A 27,531-nucleotide genomic window follows, 5' to 3' on the forward strand; every position below is an offset into this window, starting at 1 on the left:
CCATGTGATAAAAACAGGAAGAGGGGTGCTTGGGTGGCTTAATCGGTTAAGCATTTGACTCTTGGTTTCAGCTCAGGTCATGATCTCACAGTTCACGTGTTTGAGCACCACATTGGACTCTGCGCTGTCAGCATGGGATTCTCTCTCCCTCTCTCTCTGCCCCTCTTGGGTTCTCTCTCTCTCTCTCTCTCAAAATAAATAAATAAACTTAAGAACACAAAAAACAAAACAGGAAGAACTGCTCAGTCTTTTGAAGGCACTCAGTCCCACAACCTAGGACCATGGAGTCAACCTGGCCGAAAGGACATCATCGAATACCCCCTACACCCAGTCACAGCTTAGTAATTCAGCTGTTGAACAAAAATCAGAGATTCTATGTTCCTAGTGATTTCATACTGAATATCTCAGTGAGCTGAATTTATGCACTTATGACATGGTCAAAAGGAATAAGGAAAAGCACCCCAATAAACTTTTACAAGATACAACACTTGTTTGCTAATTTTTCTTCCAAATAAAACTCATCTTCTACTCTATGAGATCCAGGGTTTAGAAGTTTAGGCTAACATTATGGAAAATGGACTCTATCCAGAAATATACTGAAAGCCAAATAAATCATGTCTCTACATCTTTAAAGCAGGAAAAGGTCTTTAAATCTCTTTGTGGAGATATGTTCCATCATTCATTCTGAGGTAAAAGAGAAGCCACCTGAGTTGGAATACAACAGATTTTAAGACCTCCTACATTCTCCACTTGTCTGTATTTACCCATACTCAGGATCTTTAAGTCCTTAATCTCAGACACAAAATCTTTTATCAGTGGAACTGTGTTCCTTACAAAAAAATACACTTTTGAAGTCCTAATCGCCAGTACCTCAGACCATGACTTTATTTGGATATGAGGTCATTGACTACGTGATTAGTTAAGATGAGGTCCCACTGGAGTAGGGTGGATCCCAAATCCAGTATGATGATGTCCTTATAAAAAGAATGCTTTGTGGAGAGACACACAGAGGGAAGAGGGCCACATGAAGGTGGAGAATTGGAGTGACACATCCATAATACACGGAACACTGAGGACGGCCAGCAAACCAGCAGAAGCTAGAAAGAGGCAAAACGAGTTCTTCCCCTCCAGGCTTCAGAATGAGCATGACACTGCCAACTCTTTGGGTTCAGGCTTTTGGCCTCCAGAATTGTGAGAATTTCTTGTTCTAAGCTACCTGCTTTGTGGTACTTTTATGACAGCCCTAGCGAACAAAGCCTCTACTCTTTTCTCTTTGCCATACTGCACAGATTGTCCCCAATGTCACCAGTATTTTAGGCCACGGACACTGCAAGTGTAGACGCAATCAAAGCCACAAACTCTGTGTGCCTGAGCCACCCTCAGCATACCACCAAAGGACCTTGTCCATACCTCGGCTTGCTTCTTATCTGATCTTTTCAGTTCTCCCTGTGATCTGAAGGATAAGGCCCTTACTATACTGCTCTGGTCTTATCTCCTTCCACCCTCTAGTCCAAACCCTCTGTTCCAGTTGGGTCAGTTCCCTCATTGCCTCCACCCCTCTGTCCCCCACCCCACAAACTACATCTGCACTCATCTTTGATTATGCTGTATCCCTTTCCTGTTATACACACCCAAATATGTCCATGTGTCTCTCCACCTACGCAAGTCCTACTCACACTCCAAGGCCATGCTGAAGTTCCACCTTCTCCATGAAACCATTTCGGATGCTTTTTTTTCCCTGATATCCTAACCCATCACATGCAGGGTTGGGGTCACATATGTTTATACTTAAGTATATTCTATTTTGAGCCATATCTTGGTTATTTACTAGGAGTAAATACTGTAATCAGGGAATGTATTCAAATTAATTTTTAAAATTTCTAAGAATATGACAGAGACTTCTAAACTAGTTTAATGTGTAAAATGGTTCCTGGACCCAATCCCTCCGACATTTTTGTGGGGAGACTTTCTCATACCAAGAAGCAATTCTTGATACCCCGATGTCCCACAAGGAGATGGCATCAGATCCCAATGCTTATGGGTTCAGTCTGTAAGACCTTCCCCTTCCCCACTTCAGACACCAGACACAAGTTCAGGTTGTCACCTGTGCTTCTGACTGATCTGCAAAAGACTGGGGGTTCTCATGACCCCCTCTTCTCATACTTCAGACACCAGTCAAAAGCCCAGACTAGCTATAAATCAGGAGGTTCCTCAGACCCCCTCCTCAAGTTGCATTAATTTGCTACAGTGGCTCACAGAACTCAGAGAAACATTTTCCTTACTAGATTCCTGGTTTATTATAAAAGGATATAACCCAGGAACAGCCAGATGAAGAGATGCTTAGGACAAGGTATGTGGGAAGGGTCACAGAGTTCCATGCCTTCTCCAGGCAGGCCACTGTCTCCAAATCTCCAGGTGTTCACCAACCTGGAAGTTTCGGGTTTTTATGGAGGCTTCATTACACAGGCATGATTACATCATTGGCTGTTGCTGTATCCCAAGATATGAACTTTGTGACAACTTAGAGGAAACTATGATGCATAGAAAGGGTACTAGCATAATTACAGAATCAGTGAACCACACTGTGATATTCTGACCTCTAAGAAATATATATTTGCTCACTCAGATGACAGCTGACCCTTGAACAAAGCAGGATTAGGGCTGCTCACTGCCTGAAGGTCAGGGGATGGGACTGAAAATGCCAATCCTCTAATTCCATGTTTGGATCCACTGGTAACTAGTGCTCATCCTTAAGTGCTTTCCAAAAGTCACCTCATTAACATAACGAAAAATCTTTACCACTCTTAACACTTATGAAATTACAAGGGTTTTAGGAGCTGTAAACCAGGAACTGTGGACTAAGACAAAATATACAGGTGACCCTGGACCAATATGGGTTTGAACTGCATCGGTCCACCTGAACACTTACTTTTTTGAATAAATACAATATGGTACTATAAATGTATTTTCTTTTCCTTATGATTTTTTTAACTTTTTTTTATAGCTTACTTTAAAGTACAGAATACAATACACACAACATACAAAATACGTGTTAATTGTTTATGTTATCGGTAAGATTTCTGGTGAACTGTAGGCTACTAGTTACATTTTTTGTGGAGTTAAAGTTATATGCAGATGTTTTACTGCACTGTTGGGGGTGGAGGACTGAGGAGCCCTAATCCCGCTTTGTTCAAGCTTTCACCTGAGTGAGCAAATATATATTTCTTATAAGTCAGCATATCACAATGTGGTTCACTGATTCTGTAATTATGCTAGTGCCCTTTCTATGCATCATAGTTTCCTCCAAGTTGTCACAAAGTTCAAATCTTGGGATACAGCAACAGCCCAATAAAGGAGGCTGAGAATGCTGGACTCCACATACTCTAGTCTTGCTTTATACATTCACCACTTGTGTGACCTTAGATGAGTCTTCACTTTTCTTAGCATTCGGAGAGACAAGACTTATAAGAATATTTCCCTTGATAATGGAAGCTGAAGAAGCAGAGATAATGGTGCTTTGGAAACATAAAAACTACCATATACACAATTTTTTTTTTCTGCTTTCCGGTCAATGTTCTAAGATACTGTGAAGCACAGTACTAAGGTGGAAAAACACTGTGAGCTTTAAGCCGTTACACTTGGGCTAAGTCCTTGCTATGCCCCTGACTGATTAGGATGGAAGATGCTGTCTCGCCCTTCAGGGGTGGCCCATTTGGTAATGTTCCCACCAAAGGTAAGACAGTGAAAAATAAATGTTATTACTGACACTTTATAGCGAGGACAAGAGGGTGAGGACAGGCCACTCCAAGTGGCTAGGCTGACTCCATGTATGGGTCTAGTTAAGAGTTTATGTACAAACCTCATTGTGTGCCCCTTAGCAAAGCCCTTTAGCAATTAACCTATGCAAATACAGACTCTAGCTTTAATCAGTCTTAGCAGCCTATTACTCCAACTGCAGTAAAACAGCACAATACAGAATTCTTTGTCAACAATCCACTGGTTGCATAATGATGTCATCTAACTACACCCAGGAGGCAGTCTAGTGCGTAGGGTTGCTGGAGGACACATATTTCATATAAACCAGTATAAGCACCTGACATTAAGCTTTTGATTGCCAACCCACCCATTTCAAATACATTCATCTTAAATAAACGAATTGCCAGCTATATGACACAGCTACAATCTAAACAATCAGGAACCAGGGCACCCCACTCATTAAGTTCCCCTTTTAAAAAGCCCTGAGTAACTGGGGTAACTGATGGTTTGACTGACCTTGCCTTTCTCCTCCCATGCCCAAATTCCCACACCTAAATTTTAAATTCACCAATAAAGAGGGATTCTGTGAAACCCTGGCCTCCCCACCCTTGGGCCCCAATAAAAGATACAGGTCTGCTCCTCATCCCCGCCATCGGGCTGTGTGGCCCTCAGGCCTGGCATGTGCCCTCTAGGACCTGTGCACAATAAATCCTTTCTTCAAAGTTCCCTAACTGTTGTCGCTGAGGTGCAGCTTGCAAGCATAGTAAGAACCACAGGTGCCAGTCCAGGTGCAACATTAACACTGGCTCCAGTCAGGAAAATGTGGGGGCTCATCACCAATCCTACATGCCCAGGTGAGTGCCTGAGGCATTCCTAGCCGATAGCATCACTATGAATAGGTTGAGACAGACAAGCACACAATGATTCAGTGGGTAACAGGTTCAGGTTCAGGGTCTACAAGGCTTAAACAGAACTGCTGTGATGCTATTACAGATGAGGGTATGAAACTGAATAAAAGAAACTTCATTTAAAATGGAGTCAGGAGGCCAAAAGCGGGAGCCTGCAAGGTCTACCACTCTGTCAACTTCACACTTCAGCAGGAAGAGAAGTACCCTGCATTCCCAAGAAGCCTTTGTTACTCTAGTAGGAGGAAAGAATTTCTCCTTGCCCAGCAACAACCCAGCCAATGAAAAACCATCACTACTCTGAACTCTCACTGTCCGCCAATGAACTACCTTCAAAGCAGCCCCTTCAATTCCTTCCTTTTTCTCTGTTTCTCGTCTTTCATTTCTACACTTGCCTCCTGTTTGCCACAGCTTGTATGTCTAGAATTGAAATTCTCTGCTATTCCCCCTCCCTCCCAAAAAATCATTTTGCTGATAAAATAACTGGCTGTTTTACTTTTAGGGCCAAAAAGGACATATGATACTTTAAACACCTCCAGGATAGGCCAATTGGTCAATATGCTGGCTTTAGAAACCATCCTATAATAAATTGTTTAAGATGTACCCACTGTAGGGACTTCGTTATACAATACAAACAGCACTGGTGGGGAGGAGGTGCTGAGGATGGAGAAGAGAGGGATATAAAATAAATTTCATTTGTACAATGCTCTATTTCAGGGAAGTAGTATAAATTATCGTTTAATCTTTCAATGATCTTGTAAAGCAGGCATCATTACTCTCATTTTTTTAAAATGCTTTTATTCTTTATTTATTTATTTTTTTTTGAGAGAGAGTGAGTGAGTGGGGAGTGGGGTGTAGAGAGAGGGAGAGATCCCAATCAGGCTCCACACTGACAGTGCAGAACCTGATGTGGTTCTTGAACCCACAAACCATAAGATCATGACCTGAGCCAAAACAAAGAGTTGGACACTTAACTGACTGAGCCACCCAGGTGCCCCTACTCTTATTATTATGTTTTTTAAAGATAAGGAAACAGGATGAGAAACATTAAATAATTTCATAGAACTAAAGCTCTAACCACAACTGCAACATGAAGCCTAATGCTTTTTCTACCATGTTGTCTTAGCTAATTCCGACATGGGATGGGAGGGAGCTTTCCCCAAACCACCAAGCAATTCTCAGACATCAGCTGGGTTTCCTACAATTCAACTCAATTCTGACATCATCTACCTAGAGACAGCATCCATAGGCTAAGTGCTCAGTCCCACAAAACTGCCTTCCACTTCAGATGCCAGTTCCAAAGCCAAGTTGTTATTTGTGCTTCTGACTGACTATAAATAAGAGGTTCCCCCTTATTGAATCTCTTCTTTGGTTCAATTAGTTTTGCTAGAGCGACTCATAGAACTTAAGAAACCTATTTTCTTAACAGATTACAAAGGATGTTATAAATCAACAGTGAGATAAAGAAATGCATAAGGCAAGGTCCCAAACACAGGAGCTTCTGTCCTCAAGTGTCTGGGGCCCGACACAATGGCAAGTGGAAGCCTTCTGGGTCATTAGCCCGGAAGCTCTGCAAGCCTGTTCCTTTTGGACTTTTATGGAGGCTTCATTACATGGGCATGATGAGGAAATCCCTGACCACTAGCAATTCATTCAATCTCTAGCCCCTCATCCTTCCCTGGAAATCAGGGACCAGAACCAAAAGTTCTAACCCTCTAATCATAGTTGGTTGCCCAGACCACCAGCCCCCATCCTTATTAGGTTACCTAGGGGCTTTCCAGAAGGTACATTAACATAACAAAGGACAGCTTTTTATCACTCTCCTCACTTAGAAAATTCTAAAGGTCTTAGAAAGTCTGCTAGAACCAGGAAGACTAAATATGTATTTCTTATTATAAATGACAATATCACAGATAGCTGAAAGCACTATGAAGATGTTTAGAAAGCAATAGCAATAACAAGCTGTCCTTGGTCTATTAAGATGTAACAGGATAAGTACTATCTGACGAGACACAGTTATCCCCACTCTCCGGCCTTTGTGATCAATGGCAAGCATTTGTGAGCAGCCTGGCTAGAATAACCTGTATGGCAGAGTAGGAAATATTAAACAGCATGCATATGAAACTCAGGTCTTCAGACCCAATAGTCCACTCCAGGTAACTATGTGACATGCCACAGATGAAAACTCTCTGTGGTAGCTTATTCCAAAGCCGGGTGTTATCAGTTCCTTCCTTTCCTGCCAGCCCATACCAGGAGAAGTCTATTTCTCTACCTTCTTGAATTTGGGGTTGGCCTGTGACGGCTTTGAGCAATAAAATACAGCAAAGAGATGCTGTGCCAGTTTGGACTTAGATAGGACTGGCAGTTTTTCTCTTCCTCTCTGTGCCCTGAGGGACCACACAATGAATCCAAGCTACTCTTTTGAAGAGAGAATGTTGAGAAGCATTGAGAGGCCAGAAATGAGTGCAAAAGCCATCTTGGACTTCCAGCCTAGCCGAACTTTCAAATAATTCCAGTCCCAGCTGCCATCTAATTGCAACCACTGGAGAAACCCAAAATGAGAACTATCTCAGCTGAGCCCAGTCAACTGGGAGAAACAGTAAATTGCTGTTTTGGGGTGGTTTGCCACCCAGCAATAGATAACTGGGACACACACCCTAACAGAAAACAAATCTTTAAGCCAACATCTCTGATGTAATTAATGAGGACCTGCTATGTCCTCAGCTTGGGAGACTTACTGCCAGAGATTAGGAATTTAAGTAGAAGACACTGTCTCAAGAAATACTGCCTAAACATTACGAACATGAAACGGAAGTGAAAACTTTAAGACAATATATATGTTAAACTGAGTGATACAGACCCTAAGGGCCTCAGGAGTTAAAGACAGAGAGGGAGGTAGATAAAGACTGAAAAAGTGACTGGCTCACTGAACACCTACTCCTGCTCCCTCCTAGTGTGCTTTCCTGTATTTTAGAGATTTGACAGCTAAAGGCTAGATTTCTCAGATTCCCCTGCAGCTAGGCTCCCTCAGGAGACCCATATTCCTGCACGGAAACTCACTCTCCTACAGATTGGGAGGAGGAGAGGCAGAAGGCAAATGTGAGATTGGATCTTCTCACAAACAGAGCTGCAAAAGGCACTTCGCAAGTCTGCAGCTTCGTTAGCACACTAGCTGTAGGTACTTCCCTCTTAGCACCCCCCTTCTGCAGGATGGTTCTCAACCTGGAGTCCACTCCCGTTAGCTCTCCCAGTGATTTTGTGAGCTAATGTCCCTTCATCGATCCACTGCTGCCCGACTAGCTAAAGGGTTTTTCTAGCCTTAAATTAGCCAGAGTGTATTCCATAGTCTGCGACCAAGAACTCTGACACACAGTCTGCATTTGTGGATTCAGAGGTGACTTTTCAATAGAGGCAAAGGTGTACAGGTCAGAGAAAGTGGTCATTTACATGACTTAAAAATTGTGGCCACAGAGCTGAAGTATGAGAGATTCTGGAATCCAAGATGTGATGATAAAGGTCTTTTATTTTTTAGACATTAAAGGTCTTTAGAGCCAGAAGAGAAAAAATAATGCAGAAATCTCCCTGACTAAATACGAATATTCAAAGGGAATAACTGAAGAGTGTTAATCTATTATGCAAATCAAAGAATAAGGTAAGGATGTACCTGAAACCACGGCTTGAAGGTAGGGTGTGTGGAGCACGGGGAAGTAGGGTGGGGTTAATTGCACAGAAAAAAATTAACAGCCAACGTGATGTAAATATCTTTAGAAGGATCAGCTTGCAGGGTTCAACTTTGGTCGTACCTGGGAATTTGGCCTTTGGATGTATTCAATATTGACAAGGCTAGTTTGCCCACCTTTGGCTAACCTACTAAACGTCGCTATCTTTCTAGGAGTCTACAATTTCACTAGCTGTGGCTGATTGTTTTGCCTATGTGACCAGCCCCAACAAAAACCCCTGGAATTTGAGTCTTTAGTTTGTCATAATCATCATCGGTACCTTAATCTCTCGGTCTCATCCCACTTTTGTTTTATCTTTGTATGTATTTACGTATGTCTGCATGTGTATGAAAATGCTGCTCACCATCAGTCATTTTGCTTAGGTTTTCCTTATCTATGTGTGATTTCATAAAAGTCACCCTCTAGTAACTTCCTCTGAAAGGGCACATGGGTACAGAAACCTAAGTTCTTTTATCTGAAAGATAGTTCGGCTGGTTATAAAATCCTTGATTCACATCTTCTTTCATTGAATTTCCTAAAAACACTGTTTTATTCTTACCTTGCTTGGTATGCTGGTTTTTGAGGTCTGATGCTGGTCTAATTCTTTTGACTTTGTAAGTTATTTGTGTTTTTGCTTTGAGGACTTGAGGATTTCATCTTTATTTCTGATCTTACTTTTACTAGTGTATGTCTTAAAGTTGATAGTTCTTGGGGCACCTGGGTGGCTCAGTCGGTTAAACATCTGACTTCGGCTCAGGTCACGATCTCACGGTCCATGAGTTTGAGCCCCGCATCGGGCTCTGGGCTGATGGCCCAGAGCCTGGAGTCTGCTTCTGATTCTGTGTCTCCCTCTCTCTCTGCCCCTCCCCCGTTCATGCTCTGTCTCTGTCTCAAAAATAAATAAACGTTAAAAAAAAAAAAAAGTTGATAGTTCTTGGTTAATTTTTTCCAGGTATTCAGGAAGCCCTTTCAGAATCAGATCTTTTCCCATTTTTGGAAAGTTTTTAATATAATTTTAAATATTATTTCTGTTCCACTATTTTGTTTTTGCTCTTCACAGACTCTAATAATATGAATTGCATTCCCTATTTGCTTATCTTCCATTTCCCCTTCCTTCTTGACCCTTTTTCTTTTTTATGTTGCTTTCTTGGTTGTTTTCCTATTTTTCTTCAATGCTCTAGACTAAATTCACTTCAATCTAGTCTCCTTATGATACCTTATAATTTACCCTTTATTTAGAACTTTGTTTCCTTCAAATTATAGTCTGAGTTTATTCAACTCTTTTTTCATTTTCCCTCCTTTTTTTCCCCTCTATTTCTGTTCTTAGTTTTTGAGTGTCTGATTCTGGGTAGTTTTTCATATCCTCAGATGCTTGTTTATGTATTTTAATTCTGTCTGGAGTTTAGACTTGCTGTTTTCTTCTGCTTCATACTTGTTTTTTGGGAAAAAGTATCAGTTGAAAGAGAACAGAAAACCCAGAAATAAATGCACAATTAAATGGTCAATTAATCTTTGACAAAGGAGGAATGAATATACAATGGGAAAAAGACAGTTTCTTGAACAAATGGTGTTGGGAAAACTGGACAACATGCAAAAGAATGAAACCGGACCACTTTCTTTCACCACATAAAAGAATAAACTCAAAATGGATGAAAGATCTAAATGTGAGACCCGTGGGCACCTGGGTGGCTCAGTCAGTTAAGTGTCCAACTTTGGCTCAGGTCATAATCTCACAGTTCGTGGGTTTGAGCCCCACATCACACTCTGTGCTGACAGCTTAGGGCCTGGAACCCGCTTCCAGATTCTGTGTCTCCCTCTTTCTCTGCCCCTCTCCCACTCACACTTTCTCGCTCTCTCAAAAATAAATAAACATTAAAAAAAATAAATGTGAGACCTGAAACTATAAAATCCTTGAAGAAAGCACAGGCTATAATCTCTCTGACACAGGCTGTGGCAACATTTTTATAGATGTCTCCTGAGGTAAGGCAAATAAAAGCAAAAGCAAACTACTGGGACTACATCAAAATAAAAAGTTTCTGCACAGTGAAGGAATCAATCAGTAAAACTAAAAGGCAACCTATGGACTAGAAGAGGATATTTGCAAATGACACCAGATAAAGGATCAATATCCAAAATATGTAAATAACTTATATAACTCAATACTCAAAAACAATCCAATCATGGGCAGAAGACATGAATAGAGATTTCACTAAAGACAACAGACAAATAGCCAACAGACACATGAAAAGATGCTCATTATTACTTATCATCAGGGAAATGCAAATCAAAACTACAATCAGGTATCACCTTATACCTGTCAGAATGGCTAAAATCGACAACAAAGAAAGAAGGTGTGGGTGAAGCTGTAGATAAAAAAGATCCCTCTTCCACTGTTTGTGGGAATGCAATCTGGTACAGACAGTATGGAAAACAGTATGTTCCTTAAAAAATTAAAAATTGAACTACCCTGCAATCCAGTAATTGCACTACTGGGCATTTACCCAAAAAATACAAAAATGCTAATTCAAAGAGATACATGCACCTCCACATTTACTGAAGCATTATTTACGATAGCCAAGACACGGAAGCAGCCCAAGTGATTGTCCATCCATTGATGAATGGATAGAGATGACATGATATACATATGTGTATATATATGTGTGTATATATATATGTGTATATATATTTATATACATATATATACATATATATGTGTATATATGTGTATGTATATTTATATACACATATATATACATATATATGTGTATATATATTTATATACATATATATATACATATAAAACACCTAATGGAATATTTAGCCATAAAAAATGAAACGCTGCCATTTGCAACAACATGGATAGAAGAAAATAAGTTTGTCAGAGACAGACAAATGCTCTATGATTTCACCCATGTGTGGAATTTAAGAAACAAACAAGCAAAAGGGAAAAATAAGAGGCAAACCAACAGACTGTTAGCTATAGAGAAATAACTTATGGTTGCCAGGTGGGAGGTGGATAGGGGAATGGGGGAAATTGGCATGGGGATTAAAGAGTACACTTATCATGATGAACATAAGTAAATAAATTAAATAAAATGATAAAAAAAGAATTACAAAAAAAAGTAGAGAAGTTTAAGATGGAGAAATATAGATTATATAGATGAACCTTGAGTTAACACAGAGGTTAGGTGTCGGGATGCTGACCACCCCCCCACCCCCACGAAGTTGAAAACCTGTGTATAACCTTTGACTCTAAAAACTTAACTACTAATAGCCTACTATGGGAAACCTTACTGATAACATAAAGTCAATTAACACACATTTTGTATGTTATATGTATTATATACTGTATTCTTAAAATAAACTAGAAAAAAGAAAATGTTAAGAAAATCATAAGAAAGAGAAAATACATTTCAACTACTGTACTATAGAAAATCCAGGTATAAATTAACCACACAGTTCAAATCTGTGTTGTTTAAAGGTCAGCTGTAATTGATCTTGTTGCATCTCATGCAGATCATTTTTCACACTGTACGTATAATCATCTGTTATCAAATGTAACATTTGCCTACTCCAGGTTCCACTGAGTAGGAAAACATTTTGTCATCATAAAAAAAATTTTTTTCCCTCAGTTGATTGTTTAGCATTTCATTTCCTGACTTCAGCATTAATTCTCTACGGGTTCTACTTTTCTCTTGTCCATTTTGTGAAACTGTGGTGTTTAACAAAGATGTCTACTTTAATGACAGTTTCCAGTCAGTTGAAGCAAAGTCCAGATATTTTAGCAGGTTTTTTGTGTACAGGGGAGTGATGTGAGCTTTTTCTTTGTCCTCTTATTATCAATTGTCAAAAAAACTCTTCCATTTTGCACATATTCTTCTCTAGAATACATGCACTTGGAATACGGTCCCTTTAAATTGTACGGCCAACCCTTTAGATAGCGCCTACTTTGAAGTCACTTTACTGCAGCCCTACTCTGTTCTACCACTTGTTACTGTTGCACTTTCAGATTGGGGCAGGTTTTAATCTTTCTGTTGTTCCAACTAGCCTCTTTTGCTGGCATCCTTTCTAACTAGTCTCTTTTGCTGGCATCCTTTCTGGGTCTGCCTTTGCTTGCCACAGAATCTTCTAGCAATGAGCAACTGGCACTGGAACAGTGCTGGGATTTGTTGTTGTTTTCTGTTTTTACTCATAGTTATTTTGCACTTTTGGCATTCTCTATCTTTAAATAATGTTGGGTTTGGAACTGGATAGAATTGTCATAGTTATGGACAACATTTCACACAACATTTAGGGAGCAGATTTTGGTATGGTACTTTGCTTACCTCACACCCACCACGGATGTCAGCCAGCTTTTTTTTTTTAAAATCCTCTTAATATGTTTTTAAAACAAAAGCCAAATGTGAAAAAATAAAAATATAATTGATATTTGACTTGTGATTAACCGAAATTATGAGGTTGTGGTTAAATTTACAAAGAGCATTACACTGTTGATGGGAGACCGGCTTCACTATAAATTTAATTACCAGAGTAGTTTAATTCCTTAGGTAGGTTTTGCCTTGTGTTACCAGATGTGTCAGACATCTGAAATGCTTAATAACAGATAGAATATACTAAATGTAGAAATTAAACTTGAAATGTTGACAGTTACTTAATTATTTAGGGCTTTAAACTGAACTGACAGGGGCGCCTGGGTGGCGCAGTCGGTTAAGCGTCCGACTTCAGCCAGGTCACGATCTCGCGGTCCGTGAGTTCGAGCCCCACGTCAGGCTCTGGGCTGATGGCTCAGAGCCTGGAGCCTGTTTCCGATTCTGTGTCTCGCTCTCTCTCTGCCCCTCCCCCGTTCATGCTCTGTCTCTCTCTGTCCCAAAAATAAATAAAAAAACGTTGAAAAAAACAAATTAAAAAAAATAATAATAAATAAACTGAACTGACAGCTTAAGGGAAATTTAGCCGGCCTGACTTGAATAGATTAATCAAAAGAAAGTAACTTTTTAAATGAGGAGATAGGATATGGTTGCGCTTGATGATTAGATCTCTCCTTGCCCAATTCTACAACTTCATTTCTAAAGTTCACCATTTCTCCCAAACATATGATAGTGTTTCATGTCTCACTGCACATTTACCAGACACTGGGGAACCCCAGGGAGAACAAGACAAAGTTCCTAGACTCGTGGACTTCTATTAAAGAAGAGACCAGCAAATGAAAAAAGCAGCCAAGTAAGCAATTCCAAGTAGTGACAAAGCCACAAGGATTAAAAATATATATATAAAAGATAAGGGAAGACAATGATAGAGAAGGGCGTTACTAGAGTTACATTCAGGGAAGGCCTCTCTGAGGTACTGATATTTGATGCGATTTGAATGAAGTGAGGGAAAGACATTTAGAAGAAGATAAGGGGGGGGGGGGGGCGCGGGAGGCAGGAGGGAGAAGGGGAGGGTCTAGAAGAGGCCTTGAAGCAGGAACAAGCTTGGTGAGTTTAAGGTACACACAAGGAGGCCACTGCGGCTGAAAGAGTAAAAATAAGGTCAGAAAGAGAGGAGAGTAGCTCAAGAACAGACTTGTGGGTCACAGTACAGAATTTGCATTTTATTAAAACTGCGATGGGAAGGCATCAAAGCATAACATTTGGCCTGCTTCGGCTTTTTCCTCCTTGGTTATCTGGCCAGCTTCAATTTGTCTTTCAAAATCTAGCAACATCTCCTGTAGGCCATATTTCTTAACTCCCCAGGTAAGGTCAATCACCTCCTCCTGTGTGCTACTTCTGAGCAATAATAGGTTACTACTGGCCGCCTCTCACATTTCTAGGGGTACCTAGGCTGTTGATTTTTACCTAGGTTGTGTTTTGCTTCCCCCCCCCACCCCCCATCTTTGTAATCCTTGAGTCTAACACAGTGGCGGGTGCTAAGTAAAGGTTCCATAAAGGAAAAACTAACCCTTTCAGTGGCACAAGCCTTGACTCCTTCCAACCACTTGGGGTGCGGTACCCGGAGGCGCACGGGAGTTGTTGCCCTGGAAGGCTGCACGCACAGTTCCCCAGCTCTCTGCTACCAGAGGAAGGGCTTGCGTTTCAAGGATACTTCCTTGGCCAAGAATGCCTCTCCGGAAACCCAACGGCCCCTCAGTCAGGTGCCCGCTCTCTCCCTTTTGCACGCCTTTGCTCGTCCTTCCCGGGCCCTGGGTTGAGGAGTGGGAGGGGGTTGGAACCTTCAAGCTTCCCAGCTCTGCGTCCTCACACTACCGGCAAACGCTCCGTTGGCCTAGTCACGCACCGGGACCCCTCTCCTCCTTAACAACGGAAGTTACAGCAGCGGTGCCCACTGGCACACAGGGTCCGCGTCGCGACGCCCCTCCTTGCTTCTAGTGTACATCCTCTGTTCCCGCAGTCGCCCCCCACGGAACCCAGCCCCACTCACCTAGAATGCGGGTGATGCCCAGGGTCAGCTTCTCCAGGTGCGGCTTGCTGCAGCCTGGGGGCGGCGTCTCCTCCATGACTCGCGTCCCGGCTCCGCGCGCTGCGGGCAGCAGCGGGGACGCAGCGGGCGAGCGGGGTGGGCGGGACGGCTGGACGCCGCCCCAGAAGCTCGGCCGTCCAGTTCACGGCACGCCGGGAGTTGTAGTGCTCGGCGCCCGAGAGCGCGGCGAGGCGGAGATGGGGGGCCCCGGCTGCTCTGGGAGTAGTGGTTCCGTGCGGCGCTCGTACCCGCGGCCCCGGCGGTCGTGCCACACCACGCCGCCTGGACAGAGCGACTCCTCCGCCCGGGCCCTTCCGCCCCGCCGGGGCCGGTCGCGCAAGCGGGGGCGGGCCTCTGCGCCGTGCGGCCAATCCGGCCTGGGCCTGGAGGCTGGGGCGGGGCGGCCCCGGCGCGACGCCCCGAGTGGCGGTTGTTTCAAGATGGCGGACGTGGCGGGCCCCTCCCGCCCCGGCGCGGCGGCGTTCTGGAGCCGGGACTGTATCCTTTGCCCGCCTGGCAGGGGGCGCCGGCGCCCTCCACCGCGCGGCGAGAGGTCGCGTGGGACTGAGTGGAGGGGCGACGCTCGATGCTATCTCTGGGGGCGGGGCCGTCCTTTCCGGCCGTCGTGTAGGTGCCGGGCTTCCCCCTGACTTGGGTGTTAGGTAGCTGGGAGCCAGATTCTGTCTCCAGGCTGGAGCTCCAGCACTCAGCACTGAGGTTTTCCAGCCCTCCTTGGCGGTGAGCTTTGGAAAGATGGCCTAGAATCTTGGTCCAGCCAGGGGCTGGGAGGGTCCCTCTGACCGTGGTGACCTCGGGCCGGCTGAATCTCTGCGGAGGAGGGGTAGGGTGTGGGCTGGACAGGGAGCCTTTTTGTCTTGGTTTAGGACTGTCCTTGGTCTGCGTTGTTAGGAGCAAGTCAGGACCTTGTCGGACTTCGAAGGCCTGTCAGTGATGATTTACTTTGTTGCTGGGATTTTCGGAGAGGTTGGGGCTGGACGTGGTCTGGTGGTACTGGTTACGTTGCAAGTCTTTGCTGCTGGAAGTAGTGTTGATTTTCATGTGGACTGTGAGTCCCCACTGGCAGGATTGAAGTTTTTGAGTTGTTTTGGGGTGGAGAAGCTGTGGAGCTTTACCGCTGTGGTGGTGTTCCAAGTTAAGTAACTGATGAGACGTGTGACAGACTGATTCTTTCTTGGGTTTGGATAGACGGTGCCCGCCTGATCTTTGGTCCTAGTAAGTTACATTACGTTCGAGAAGTGTTACATGAAGAGAGGGCAGTCCGTGTACTGAGTGCCTGCAGAGGCAAGTCTTTTGGTCTGTTTGCTAGGATTGATAGAGCATTGTTTGAGGCATTGCTGTTAACTTTGGCAGAATCATTTTCTGCACGTTCTACTTAGCTCCCTGTGAAACTTACAAAATTATATTATCAGTTTTACTGATTGAGTTATAGAACTAGGATTACAGTGTCATGTGTAGAGAGGGATATTTTTGCATTCCTTGCTCAGTGTTTAATACTTTGTAAACATAATTACCACTTGTCTCTGATAGGTGGGTGACAAGTAAAATCATGCACGTATACTGTGGATGAAAACACAGTAGTGCACTGTGCAAATTAAATATTTTTTTTTCTTATCAGGAAGGATGCAAAGAGAATATGTGCATTGGGAACTGGGCTGAATTAGGAAGTCAGGAAATTGGGATGAGTCTTTTCTCATGAAACACTATGCCTGCAATGGATACTTGAAGGTTAGCAGCTTCTAAGGTGCTTTTTTTAGTGTAGTCATTTTCATAACCACTTATGTGGTTTCAGTGGTTATTCCTTAACTTTCTCTATGACCAAGGGAATTGTCCTCATTGGTATAAGTGGGGGGGGGGGGCAGTGTATTGCTGTGCCACTAATTAAGTTAATAGGTAAATAAACAAACTGTATTCTTGGTCTAAGCAGCCCTGTATGCTCACTTAGTCATATAGTTATTATTCCTTATTTCACATAGAAGTCCTATATTCTCTCTTTTCTCTCTTTTCACCCTTACTCTGAAAATTAATGTAAAATACTTATCTTCTCATTCAAAGTGAGTAGTAGAAATCAAATGGGCAAGATAGTGGTGATTCAATTTGATAGAAATTCCGTAATTTGAAATGAATTGCAAGGTTACTAGTATTACCTATTTCCCTCACCTATTGCATAAAATGCCCAGTTATCATCCAGCCTCAGATGTTTTCATTTTAAATCTTCATAGGACACAAAAGCAATGTCAAATATAAATTTGCTACTGAATCTTTGCTAAAAAGTATAAGGATAGTTATGAATCATTTGGTTTAATCATGTGTCTTTGGATCTTTATTACACTAATGACTTCCTAGACCACCTCATAGGCTTTATATAGAAGTTTAAATAGAAAAAAACAAAAAGAATGTATGTATAATCTGGTATTCTTTTCACACCGTTAAAAGAAAGTTTTTCAATGCTTTGCCTAAACAATTAGAGAAATGTGACTAGGAAATTTCCTGGTCCTAGATGTTTCTGTCATGTGAGGACAGATCATCTGTGACTGAACATCACTTTTTTTTTTTTTTTTTTTTTTTTTTTACTGTTCTTATGAGTTCTGCATCTCCTGCACAGTATGATTCAGCAGTAATGTTTGGCACAAGGTATGTCTTTATACCTACTGTGTAAACAGTGAGTATCCCATGTTGTCATTTTTATGGGTTAAATCTACGAGTAAAATATGCCCCTTCAGCCATAAACTGTTTTTCTTCAGTATAGTTCCTGGTAATGTCAAAAGAAATTAATGTTTCTGCAGTATCTAAATTTGATTGGGTAATACACTCCAGTGTTTTATCATTAACTGTATTTTTTTTTTTTAACGTTTATTTATTTTTGAGACAGAGAGAGACAGAGCATGAACGGGGGAGGGTCAGAGAGAGAGAGGGAGACACAGAATCTGAAACAGACTCCAGGCTCTGAGCTGTCAGCACAGAGCCCGATGCGGGGCTTGAACTCACGGACAGCGAGATCATGACCTGAGCTGAAGTCGGACGCTTAACCGACTGAGCCACCCAGGCGCCCCTCATTAACTGTGTTTTTAACTTGATATTAACAAATATGAACTGTAAAGGACTTAGTCAAAACATTGCAGTAGCTATAATCTCTGCCATTGAATATTCAATTACAGATAGAGACTTTATGTTGATGTTAAGAGAATATACTAGCCCGGAAAGTCATTTGGGTCAATGATAATTACATACATATACGTGTGTTGCTGGTAAGTGAAACTAAAAAAGGTTAGATTAGGCTGTGCAACACCAAGTTTATTTTCTTCAGCTTTTGTTGATCTGAAATAGATGTGCTCCTTCCTCTGTACTTTTGGTTTCTAAATACTGCTTTAATTCTGGGGATTTGGAGTTTGGTACTAGCATTAAGGATTAATTTGCTGTACTTGTCTTAGATAAGAACTTCCAAAGAAGCCGAGGTAGAACTGAGGTGGCACATAGAATCCAGTAAGAGGTCCAGTAGACATTTGGTATATACTGTGTCTCTTTGACTTTTCCTGTGAAATATGTTTGTATATTTTTCAGACTTTGTATTTGAAGAAAGTAAGTTATTTGGGTTCTTGAATGAAGATAGATTACCAATGATTACAAAGGATAGGTTGGATGGAGGCAATTTCAAATATTTTTATGTTTATTTTTTTTAAAACCCATGTTAAGGTTAATTTAGCATTTTTATATTTGAAAAGATATTTAGCATGAATGTGGCTAATGGGTTTTGCCTACATATTTTGACATTTTCCTCTACCCTTCAAGGTAATTCTGGCTGGTCTAAGAATTAAAATGACATGAGATAGATTAAGAGGAGAAAATCAAATTTAATTACGTATATATGGGGAATCTATATATCTGTGTGAGGTTCCAAAGACAAGTGAAATGAGGTATGTATGTCATCCCAAACTAAGGGGAAGGGAATAGGGATCTGGGACTTTAAAGGCAAGGAAAGCAATTCACAGGAAGGTGAAAAGGGATAAATGTTTGGTAAACAAATGTTTCCTGGGCCATATAGAAACAATGGGACATAGAAAGGAATTTAACAAACAGACTTTGCTAAATTCCTTCCTATCTACCACTCCTAGTTTATGTTATACATAGTTATTTATGGTGATTCTCTCTTCTGGGAGCAGGTCCTACATCTAAATTCTTTTAGGCAATTAGTGGCAGGGACAAGGATTCTTCCTGAGTCTTTTGGGCCTTGATTGTTTTCTGGTCAAAATAATCCACATGCCAAAGTGGATATTTGGGGTGATCAGTTCTGAATCCCTACAGGATAAAGGGAGAAAGACAACACGGAAAAGTTGTTAGTTCTTTATAGAGTTAAATATCACTTTAATTCTTTCATAGACGATTCACTACGAGCTGGGCATTTGACATTAGGGGATATAACATTGAACAAAAACCAGGGGAAAAATCCTCCTCCACTTGGTGCTTACGTTTTTGTGAGATGAGATGAGGTCATGAATAAGTAAAACATGTTGTATGCCCAATGATTATAGGTGACATATAAAGAAAAAGCAGGAAAAGAGTAGCTATCATGGGCATCTTTTGTCTGATTTTATGCCAGTACCACATTGTTTTGATTACTATAGCTTTGTAATATAGTTTGAAATCATAAAGCATGATGTCCGTAGCTTCGTTTTCTTAAGATTGGTTTCGCTGTTTAGGGCCTTTTGCGGTTCCATAGAAATTTTAGGATTGTTTGTTCTATTCCTATGAAAAATCACATTGGAATTTTGATAGAGATTGCACTGAATCTGTAGATTGCTTTGGTATAGACATTTTTAACAATATTAATTATTACACTTTATAAGCATGGAATAAGTTTCTGTTTGTGTCTTCAATTTCTTTAATGTCTTACAGTGTTCAGTGTATAGGTCTTTCACCTGCTTGTTTAAATTTTAAATTCTTAGGTATTGTATTCTTTTTGGATGCCGTTGTAAATGGGATTGTTTTCTTCTTTTTCTGTTTCTATTCATGTAGAGAAACATGACAGATTTTTTATACTGATTTTGCATCTTGCAACTTTGTCGAATTCATTTATTCTTATGGTTTTATTTGTAGTCCTTAGGGTTTTCTATATGTAATATGTCATCTGCAAATAAATCTTATGAAAGATCTCTACAGTTTGCTTTTCCTAAAGAGGAAACAAAGTTATTAGCTCAGAGTAAGGATGTGGGAGGTGGCATCAGGTTTGAGAGAAGATACTTGATGAGCTTCCAAATCATGATGCAGCTGAGCTGGTTCCTCAGTGGCTGGTCTGTTCCAGCTGTGAGCAGTCTTCTTCATGAATGTTCTAGGAAAGTCTAGTGTGTTTCCCAGGATTCAGTTATGTTAGTCTTTCCATAGGTTGTCTTTGGAGAATATTCTGCAAATTCATCATTACTGTATCTTCTAATTGAAGACGTTGTCAAATGGAGCTTGTCCTGAATCATCTTGAATATTTTTCCCTTGGGTACCTTCCCATGTGGGTATCTCTAACAGCAGATTATTTATTGAGAACCTACTATGTGCACTAGTCCCAAGGGATATAAAAAACGACTTGGTTTTTGCTGTTGAAGAGGCTGCATAATTTCATTTTGTAAGGCTTTTTTTAGATTGGGTGTCAGTGAATTTGTAAATTTTTTCTCTGCTCCCGTGTTAGCTGCTGTCAGTTTCCTTAGACTAGTGGGGTCTGATTTTGTTTGTTTACTTGTCTTCTGTGCCCCTTAACATTTTCTGAGCTCCATACCTGATGTCTGAGAGGATTTGAAGTGTAGAGGCACTAGTTATCAGCGCAAATCTTGAATCTGTGGCAGTATTTGTGTGCTGCTGCAGAGAGCTGTTGGAAATCACCTGGCGGCTCACATAGTAGCACCCCTTTTGTATTCCTAAATTCCTATGGGGATTCTGAGCACTTAACAATCAGCCTCCTTGAAAAGATTCCATAGCTAGGAGTGACCCTGAACTGATGTATATTGACTTTTTTAAACATGTTGTTAAATCTACTATTTTACTCCAGCCTTTGCCTGGAAGGAAATTTTTAATAATTGATTTGTCTAGAAATCTCGGAGAAGAAAGCATTTTATGAAAGAACAGAAAACAGGAATTTTGTAGGTCATTTGGAAAAAATTGTTTACACACTTACTTCCCGGAAGTGTAATCGAAGGTTATCAAATTGTGGACTTATCTGGATTTAGATATAGTTCTGAATAAGATTTTGTTTCCTAAAGAAAGCTTTCTTATTATATTGGTTCTATAACACTATTATGATCTTAGCCTTTCTAAATTTTTCCTTTTGAAATTCAAAATAGTTCTTTTTGTCTTCAGTTTCTTCTACTTGTTAAATCATAGGGCTTCTGGGACATTTCATGAATGCACTGCAGAAGAGTAAAACCTTTTTGTGTTTGCATGATGGACTTGCCCTCAAACAGTGTTTGTTCTTCAGAGCTAAAGCTCATTTTGAAATTATTTATTCATGCCTAAAATAACTTGTCCGTTTTCCAATAATAAACAAACTGGTGCATTTAACTCCTTGCTTACAAAAGGAAAGGTAATGAAAGGAACTTCACAGCAGAATTTATTATTCCAAGATATCTCACTTGGAAATAAGCATGGGTGAAAGTTTTATGGAAGAAGACATCCCAAAAATTTCACAAAACATATAGTGGGACTATGTAAAGATGAACTTTAAAAGATTAAGTTTACTACATTTTATTTCAGTTGCATTGCTTTCTAATTTTGTTTTTAAAAGCTAGTTATAAATTCCCAGGTCAAAAGAAATTAGAAATTATAACAGAAGTACAGAACAGAGGCACCATTTGGATATTGGACGATCTTTTTTAGTATTTTCCTTCATGTCCTTCTTCACAGTTTCTGATGAAGAGCAATCAGTAGTGTATGTTCCAGGTATGGTTTTCTGTACTAATTTTGTAAGCTTCCTTTGCTTCTTAAGTGTTAGGAGAAAATAAAACAGTAGGACCATTTTGCGGATATAACTAGATGCAGAACAATTCATTGGAAAGTAATTAAAAAAAAACACAACTTGGTTTGACCTTACTAAGGTTTGAAATACTGCCTTATTTTATGGGCTGGTCAGGCAAGTAAGCTTTAGATGAACTTGTAGAACATTTCATTTCATCTCTTAAAGAGCAAGAGATTCTTATTTTTTTATATTACAAATAATAGACTAAATTTTATAGTTCAAAGAAAAATGTGAAAACTTCTTGATACAGGGTTTATGTGATAGACTCCTTAAAGCTTACCGGTTATTACTAAATGAGTGTTAAACTGAACCACTGAAGGTACTCTGACTATGTGAAAAATCAGATTTTTAATTTCCCCTACATTAAGGTATATATTGACTGTATCTTAAGATTTATAAGTTTTAATGTGACTTATGAATTTCCACATCACCTTTTAAAAATATTTAAGTTGAACCTTAAATGTATTCAAAACATAATCTTTCCATGGTTCATTATTTATTAAGAGGTTTAAAATGAAGTTTATAAAGTAGAATTTTCCCTGTGGGGTCCCATAAGGAGGGATATTGGAGAAGTGCTTACTGGGGGGGGGGGGGGGCGAGTTTAAGAGAATAAGGTATAATTTTAGTATCTTGTTTGATGGAAATCCTTAGGAATTTCTACGGAAGGAAATGCCAGATCAAGACACAAGTTGAGTCCAAAAGCTGATGTCAAACTTAAGACTTCCAAGGTTACTGCTGCTTCAGTCTCCATGGAGTCTTTAAAAGGTGCAGGAGACTTGGTAGATGAACAGGTCAGTAATTTCCCTTTTTTTCCCTTACTCTTCAATCTTTATAAATGCTGACCAATATCTGATAGATAAGGGTAGAAGAGTCCTTGAAAGAACGTTAGATAATCTACAAGCAATCTTAAAAGGTACAGAGGATTCTGGGATACTTTACATGGTATGAATATAAAGTATGTAGATTACTCAAAGGTTTTGATCTAAAATGTCTAGGTTTGCCTTCAGGCTTACTTAAGTAAAATTTATTATCTTGGTATGTCTCAAAAGACCTACATCCTGATATATGTGAAGTTAGTAAATCAAATTGACATTTAATTTTTCTTTTATTAATAATAGTGTCCTTTATATTTTTGTTCATGTGAATTTGTTAGGTGATGGTGGATAAACCTCTATATATAAGAAAGAAATTTTGTTAAAAGAAAATTTCCCCTACATTATTATTATTTCCTTTACTTTAAAAATATCATAAAGACTCTTTACAGCCCAGTCATTGATTCCTCCTTCATCGTTGCCTTTGTAATAGTATCTGTACATTCCTTTGCTGTAGACTCTTACCTGATAGGTTTATTTTATTTTACTTTTTGTTACATTTTGTCTCCCCAGCCAGAGGGTAAGTCAGGGTTTGGCAATGTATCACCTATAGGCCTAATTTCCTTGCTGCCTATTTTGTGAGTAAAGGTGTATTGGAATACACGCACTTATTCTTTTAATATTATTGCTCCTTTTGTATTATAATGGTAGAGTTGCTACCATAGTGTCTGCCCACAAAGCCAAAATATTTCCTATTGAACCCCTTTAGAGAAGGGGTTCCCAGTTCAGTTCTTGAGTACATTTCCAATATCTAGTTTGTTGCTGATCGTTATGTTTAGAAATCTATAGGATTTACCTGGGATGAGCCCAAAAGCCCTAATTGTGTTACTTGTATCCTCATTGTACCCACTCTACACTGAGATGTGAATAGTAGTTGAATTTGCAAGTTCTTATTAAAAGTTGAAAGTGTTTTTTTCATGTGATGATTTGTGCATTTTATACTGAACAATTGCCTGCTTTTGGATTAAGTCCATATTTTGGGAGGGCTTATTAACTATAATTCTTTTTTGGGCTATTTCACTGGCTTTGGGAATTATAGTATACATCTTTAGCTTAGCACAGCCTATTTTTTTTTTTTTTGATGTTTATTTATTTATGTTGTGTGTGCACACGTGTAAGTGGGGGAGGGCAGAGAGAGAGGGGAAGAGAATCCCAAGCAGGCTCCATACTGTCGGCATGGAGCCCTATGCAGGGCTCCATCTCTTGAACTGTGAGATCATGACCTGACCCAAAATCAAGAGTCAGACACTTAACCCACTGAGCCACCCAGGTGCCCCTATCACAGCCTATTTTAAGTTATAGTTTCCACTTCACCTAGAAGTTTGAGGACCTTTCAGCAGTCTATGTCCTGACTTTTGTGATATTGTCATACATTTTACTTCTATAGGTAAAACCCCCCAATACATTGTTATTTCTTTTGCTTAAATAGTCAGCGGTCTTTTTTTTTTTTTTGTATTGATATATAATTTACATATCATAAAATTTACCCTTTCAAAATGTATAATTCATTGGGTGTTTGGGTGTTTTGTTGTTGTTGTTGTTGTTTTGTTTCATTTTTGTATATTTACAGAGTTGTGGATCCATCACCTCAGTCTAATTCTGGAACATTTTCATCATCCCAGAAAGAAACTCCATTATGTATTAGCAGTCACTTCCCATTCCCTATTCATCTTAGCCCCTAACAACCACTAATCTACTTTAGTCTCTATAGATTTGTCTATTCTGGGCATTTCATGTAAATGGAATCCTATAATATGTGACCTTTTGTGGCTGGCTACATTCACTTAGCATAACGATTTCAAGGTTTATCTATGCTGTATCATGTATTATTACTTCATTACTTTTTATGGCTGAATATATATTTTGTTTATCCATTCACCAGTTGAAGGACTTTTGGGCTGTTAGGCTTTTTGGCTATATGAATAACATTACTACGAACATTCACATACAAGGTTTTGTGTGGATATATGTTTTCACTTCTCTTGGGTATTTACCTAGAAGTAAAATTGCTGGGTCAAATCGTAATTCTATGTTTAACCTTTGCATGAACTGCCAAAGTGGCTATACCATTTTATATTCTACCAATGATGTTTGGGGATTACAGTCTCTTCATATTCTTGCCAACATTTTATAGCTATTCTTTTTATTACAACCCTCCTAGTGAGTATGAAGTGGTATCTCATTGTGGTTTTGATTTGTATTTCCCTAATGACTAATAATAATCATTTCTTTATGCTTCTTGGCCATTTGTGTATGTTCTTTAGAGAGATGTCCATTCAGAAACTTTTCATTTGGGTTGTCATTTTACTGAGGAAGTTAAAAGAGTTCTTTATAAATTCCATCTTCAAGTCCCTATTTGTACATCTATGAACTACAAATAGTTTCTCCCATTCTGTGCATTCTTTCATTTTCTTATTGGTGACCTTTGAAGCATGAAAGTTTTAATTTTGAAGTCCAGTTTATCATTTGTTTTCATTTGTTTCCTGTGCTTTCCTGTCATATCTAAAAAATCAATACCTAATCCAAGTTCTCAAGGATTTACAACAATATTTTCTTCTAAGAGTTTTATTATTTGAGATGCTACATTTAGTCTTTGATCCATTTTGATTTAATTTTTGTATATAGTGACCCACATTCATTCTGTTGCATATGGATATCCAGTTGTCCCAGCATCATTTGTTGAAAAGATTATTCTTTTCCCTCTGATCATCCTGGCACCCTTGTGAAAATCTCCTACCATGTAAATGTAAGTGTTTATTTGTGGACTCTCAATTCTATTCCATTGCTTTACATTTCTATTTTTCTGCCAATACAAGCTAATTACTGTTTGGAATTATGTATTGGAATCAGGAAATGTAAGTCCTCTGAGTTCTTCTTTTTTAAGATTTTAGCTATTCTGGGCCCTTGAATTTCTGTAGGGATCATAGAATCAATTTGGCAATTTCTGCACTAAGGTCAGCCTGAATTTTGATAGCAATTGCAATGAATCTTTAGATAAATTTGGAGAGTACTCTCAACTTAATATCAAGTCTTCTAGTACTTGAATATGGTATGTGAGATACCTTTTCATTTATTTAGTTCTTCAGTGTCTTTCAGCAATGTTTTACAGTTTTAAAGTGTACATATCTTTTGTTAAATTGTTAAATTTATTTCCAAAGATCCCTTTTGTTAAATTTATTTCTAAAGATTAAGTGTTTCATACTTTTTAATGCTATTTTTTGGGGGGAGTTGGGGAGAGCGGCGGAAGAGGCAGAGGGAGAGGGAGAATCTTAAACCGGCTCCACACCCAGCACAGGAGCCTGACACGGGGCTCAGTCTTACAAACCGTGAGTTCACGACCTGAGCTGAAATCAAGAGTCAGGCGTTAAATGGACTGAGGCACTCAGGCACCCCTTGATCCTATTATTAATGGAATTATTTTCTTAATTTCATTTTTGGATTATTTGTCGCTAGTGTATGGAAATAGAATTGATTTTGTCTCTTGGTTTTGTATCCTGCAACCTTTCTAAATTCACTTACTAATTTCAATCTAATAGTTCTTAAGGTGAATTTCTTACAGTTTTTTATATGTGTGATTATGCCATCTGTGAACAGAGTTAGTTTGACATCTCCCTTTCCAGTTTGGATTTCTTTTATTTCAATTGTGTTTCACTTTCGTTTTTACTGGTTATAGAATTTGAGTTGCCAGTTTCTTTCTTTCAGTACTTTAATAATATTATTGCATATATTTACTGGTTTGCACTGTTTTTGAGGGGGAAGTCTGCCATCACCCTTGCTTCTGTTCTTCTGCATTTAATATGTGTGAGTTTAAACTCTGGCTACTTTTAAGATTTTTGTTTTCTCCCTGGTTTCAAGCAATTTGATTATAGTATACCTTGACTAATTTTCTAAATATGTCTGTTGGTTGTGGTTTGTTGGGCCTTTTCGATTTGACAGTTTATAGTTTTCATAAAATTGGGAAAATTTTCAGCCATTACATATTAAGATATTACTGTGTCTCCCCCGCTCCCCGCCCCCCCCCCCCGCCTTATGAGGACTCCAGTAGGCCACTTAAGCTTACCCCACAGCTTTCTGCTCATTTTTTCCTTCAGTTTGTTGTTGCTATTGTTCTGTGTTTATCTATGTATAGTTTATATTGCTTTGTCTTCAAATTTATTAATCAACTTCTGAAGTGTCTAATCTACCACTTATCTCATTCAGTGTATTTTTTATATAAGCCCATGTTTTTATCTCTAGAAATTCAATCTGAGTCTTTTGTTTTTATTTATATATTTCATGTCTACTTAACAGGCTTGGTCTTCTAGTTGCTTGAGCATATGGAATATAGTAACTTTTAAAGTTCTTGTTTATAGTTCTGTCATCTGAGTCCTTTATGGGGAGATTTCAACTGAGTCCATTTTCGAATTATGTATTGTATTTTTCTGCCTCATTACCTGCCTGCTTGTTTTTTATTGGATACCACCAAACAAAGTGAAGCATACCTTTTTTTGAGTTTTGAATATTTTGTGTTTCTATAAATAATCTTGAGCTGTTTTTCTGGGACTGAGTTAAGTTATTTAGAAGTAGTTTGATCTTTCTGAAGCTTGGGTTTAAGATTTTAAAGATGACACCAGAGCAGCTTTTAATATAGGGCTAATTTTGCCTACTGTAGGCAGTACCTTTCTGAGTATTCTTGCTTTTGCAAGAATTATAAGGTTTTCCACTCTGGCTGGTGGGAGCATGAGCTATTCCTGGCACTGTATTAGCTGCAAAAATTATTCTCACATTGAGTTGTTCTTTCCCTGGATTTTGGTGGGTCCCCTCATAAACGT

General features: G+C 39.6%; 2 protein-coding genes and 1 long non-coding RNA gene across 8 annotated transcripts in view; 2 read left to right on the forward strand and 1 right to left on the reverse strand.

Annotated features, from left to right (window-relative positions):
* TPGS2 (tubulin polyglutamylase complex subunit 2) overlaps nt 1–14,904 on the reverse strand; it is a 69,460-nt gene extending 54,556 nt beyond the window's left edge. For 2 of the 3 annotated variants that reach the window (XM_043558644.1, XM_043558643.1), the window contains exon 1: nt 14,798–14,904. In XM_043558644.1, coding sequence (XP_043414579.1) covers nt 14,798–14,873 — 76 coding nt within the window. In that variant the 5' untranslated portion in view covers nt 14,874–14,904. The remainder of the gene's footprint in view (nt 1–14,797) is intronic. The other variant, XM_043558645.1, reaches the window with a different exon arrangement.
* Nucleotides 14,872–27,531, forward strand: part of KIAA1328 (KIAA1328 ortholog) — a 347,018-nt gene continuing 334,358 nt past the window's right edge. Inside the window, exons 1-3 of one of the 4 annotated variants that reach the window (XM_043558639.1) lie at nt 14,872–15,334; nt 21,737–21,772; nt 22,500–22,639. In XM_043558639.1, coding sequence (XP_043414574.1) covers nt 14,872–15,334; nt 21,737–21,772; nt 22,500–22,639 — 639 coding nt within the window. Of the gene's footprint in view, nt 15,335–21,736; nt 21,773–22,499; nt 22,640–27,531 lie in introns of those variants that run through there. The other 3 variants (XM_043558640.1, XM_043558642.1, XM_043558641.1) reach the window with 3 other exon arrangements.
* LOC122470716 lies at nt 15,349–19,732 on the forward strand. Its single transcript, XR_006293979.1, has 3 exons — nt 15,349–16,582; nt 17,460–17,488; nt 18,286–19,732. It is a non-coding gene; the product is annotated as an uncharacterized LOC122470716 (long non-coding RNA).

Source organism: Prionailurus bengalensis, chromosome D3 (assembly GCF_016509475.1).
Source record: "Prionailurus bengalensis isolate Pbe53 chromosome D3, Fcat_Pben_1.1_paternal_pri, whole genome shotgun sequence".
NCBI lineage: Eukaryota > Metazoa > Chordata > Mammalia > Carnivora > Felidae > Prionailurus > Prionailurus bengalensis.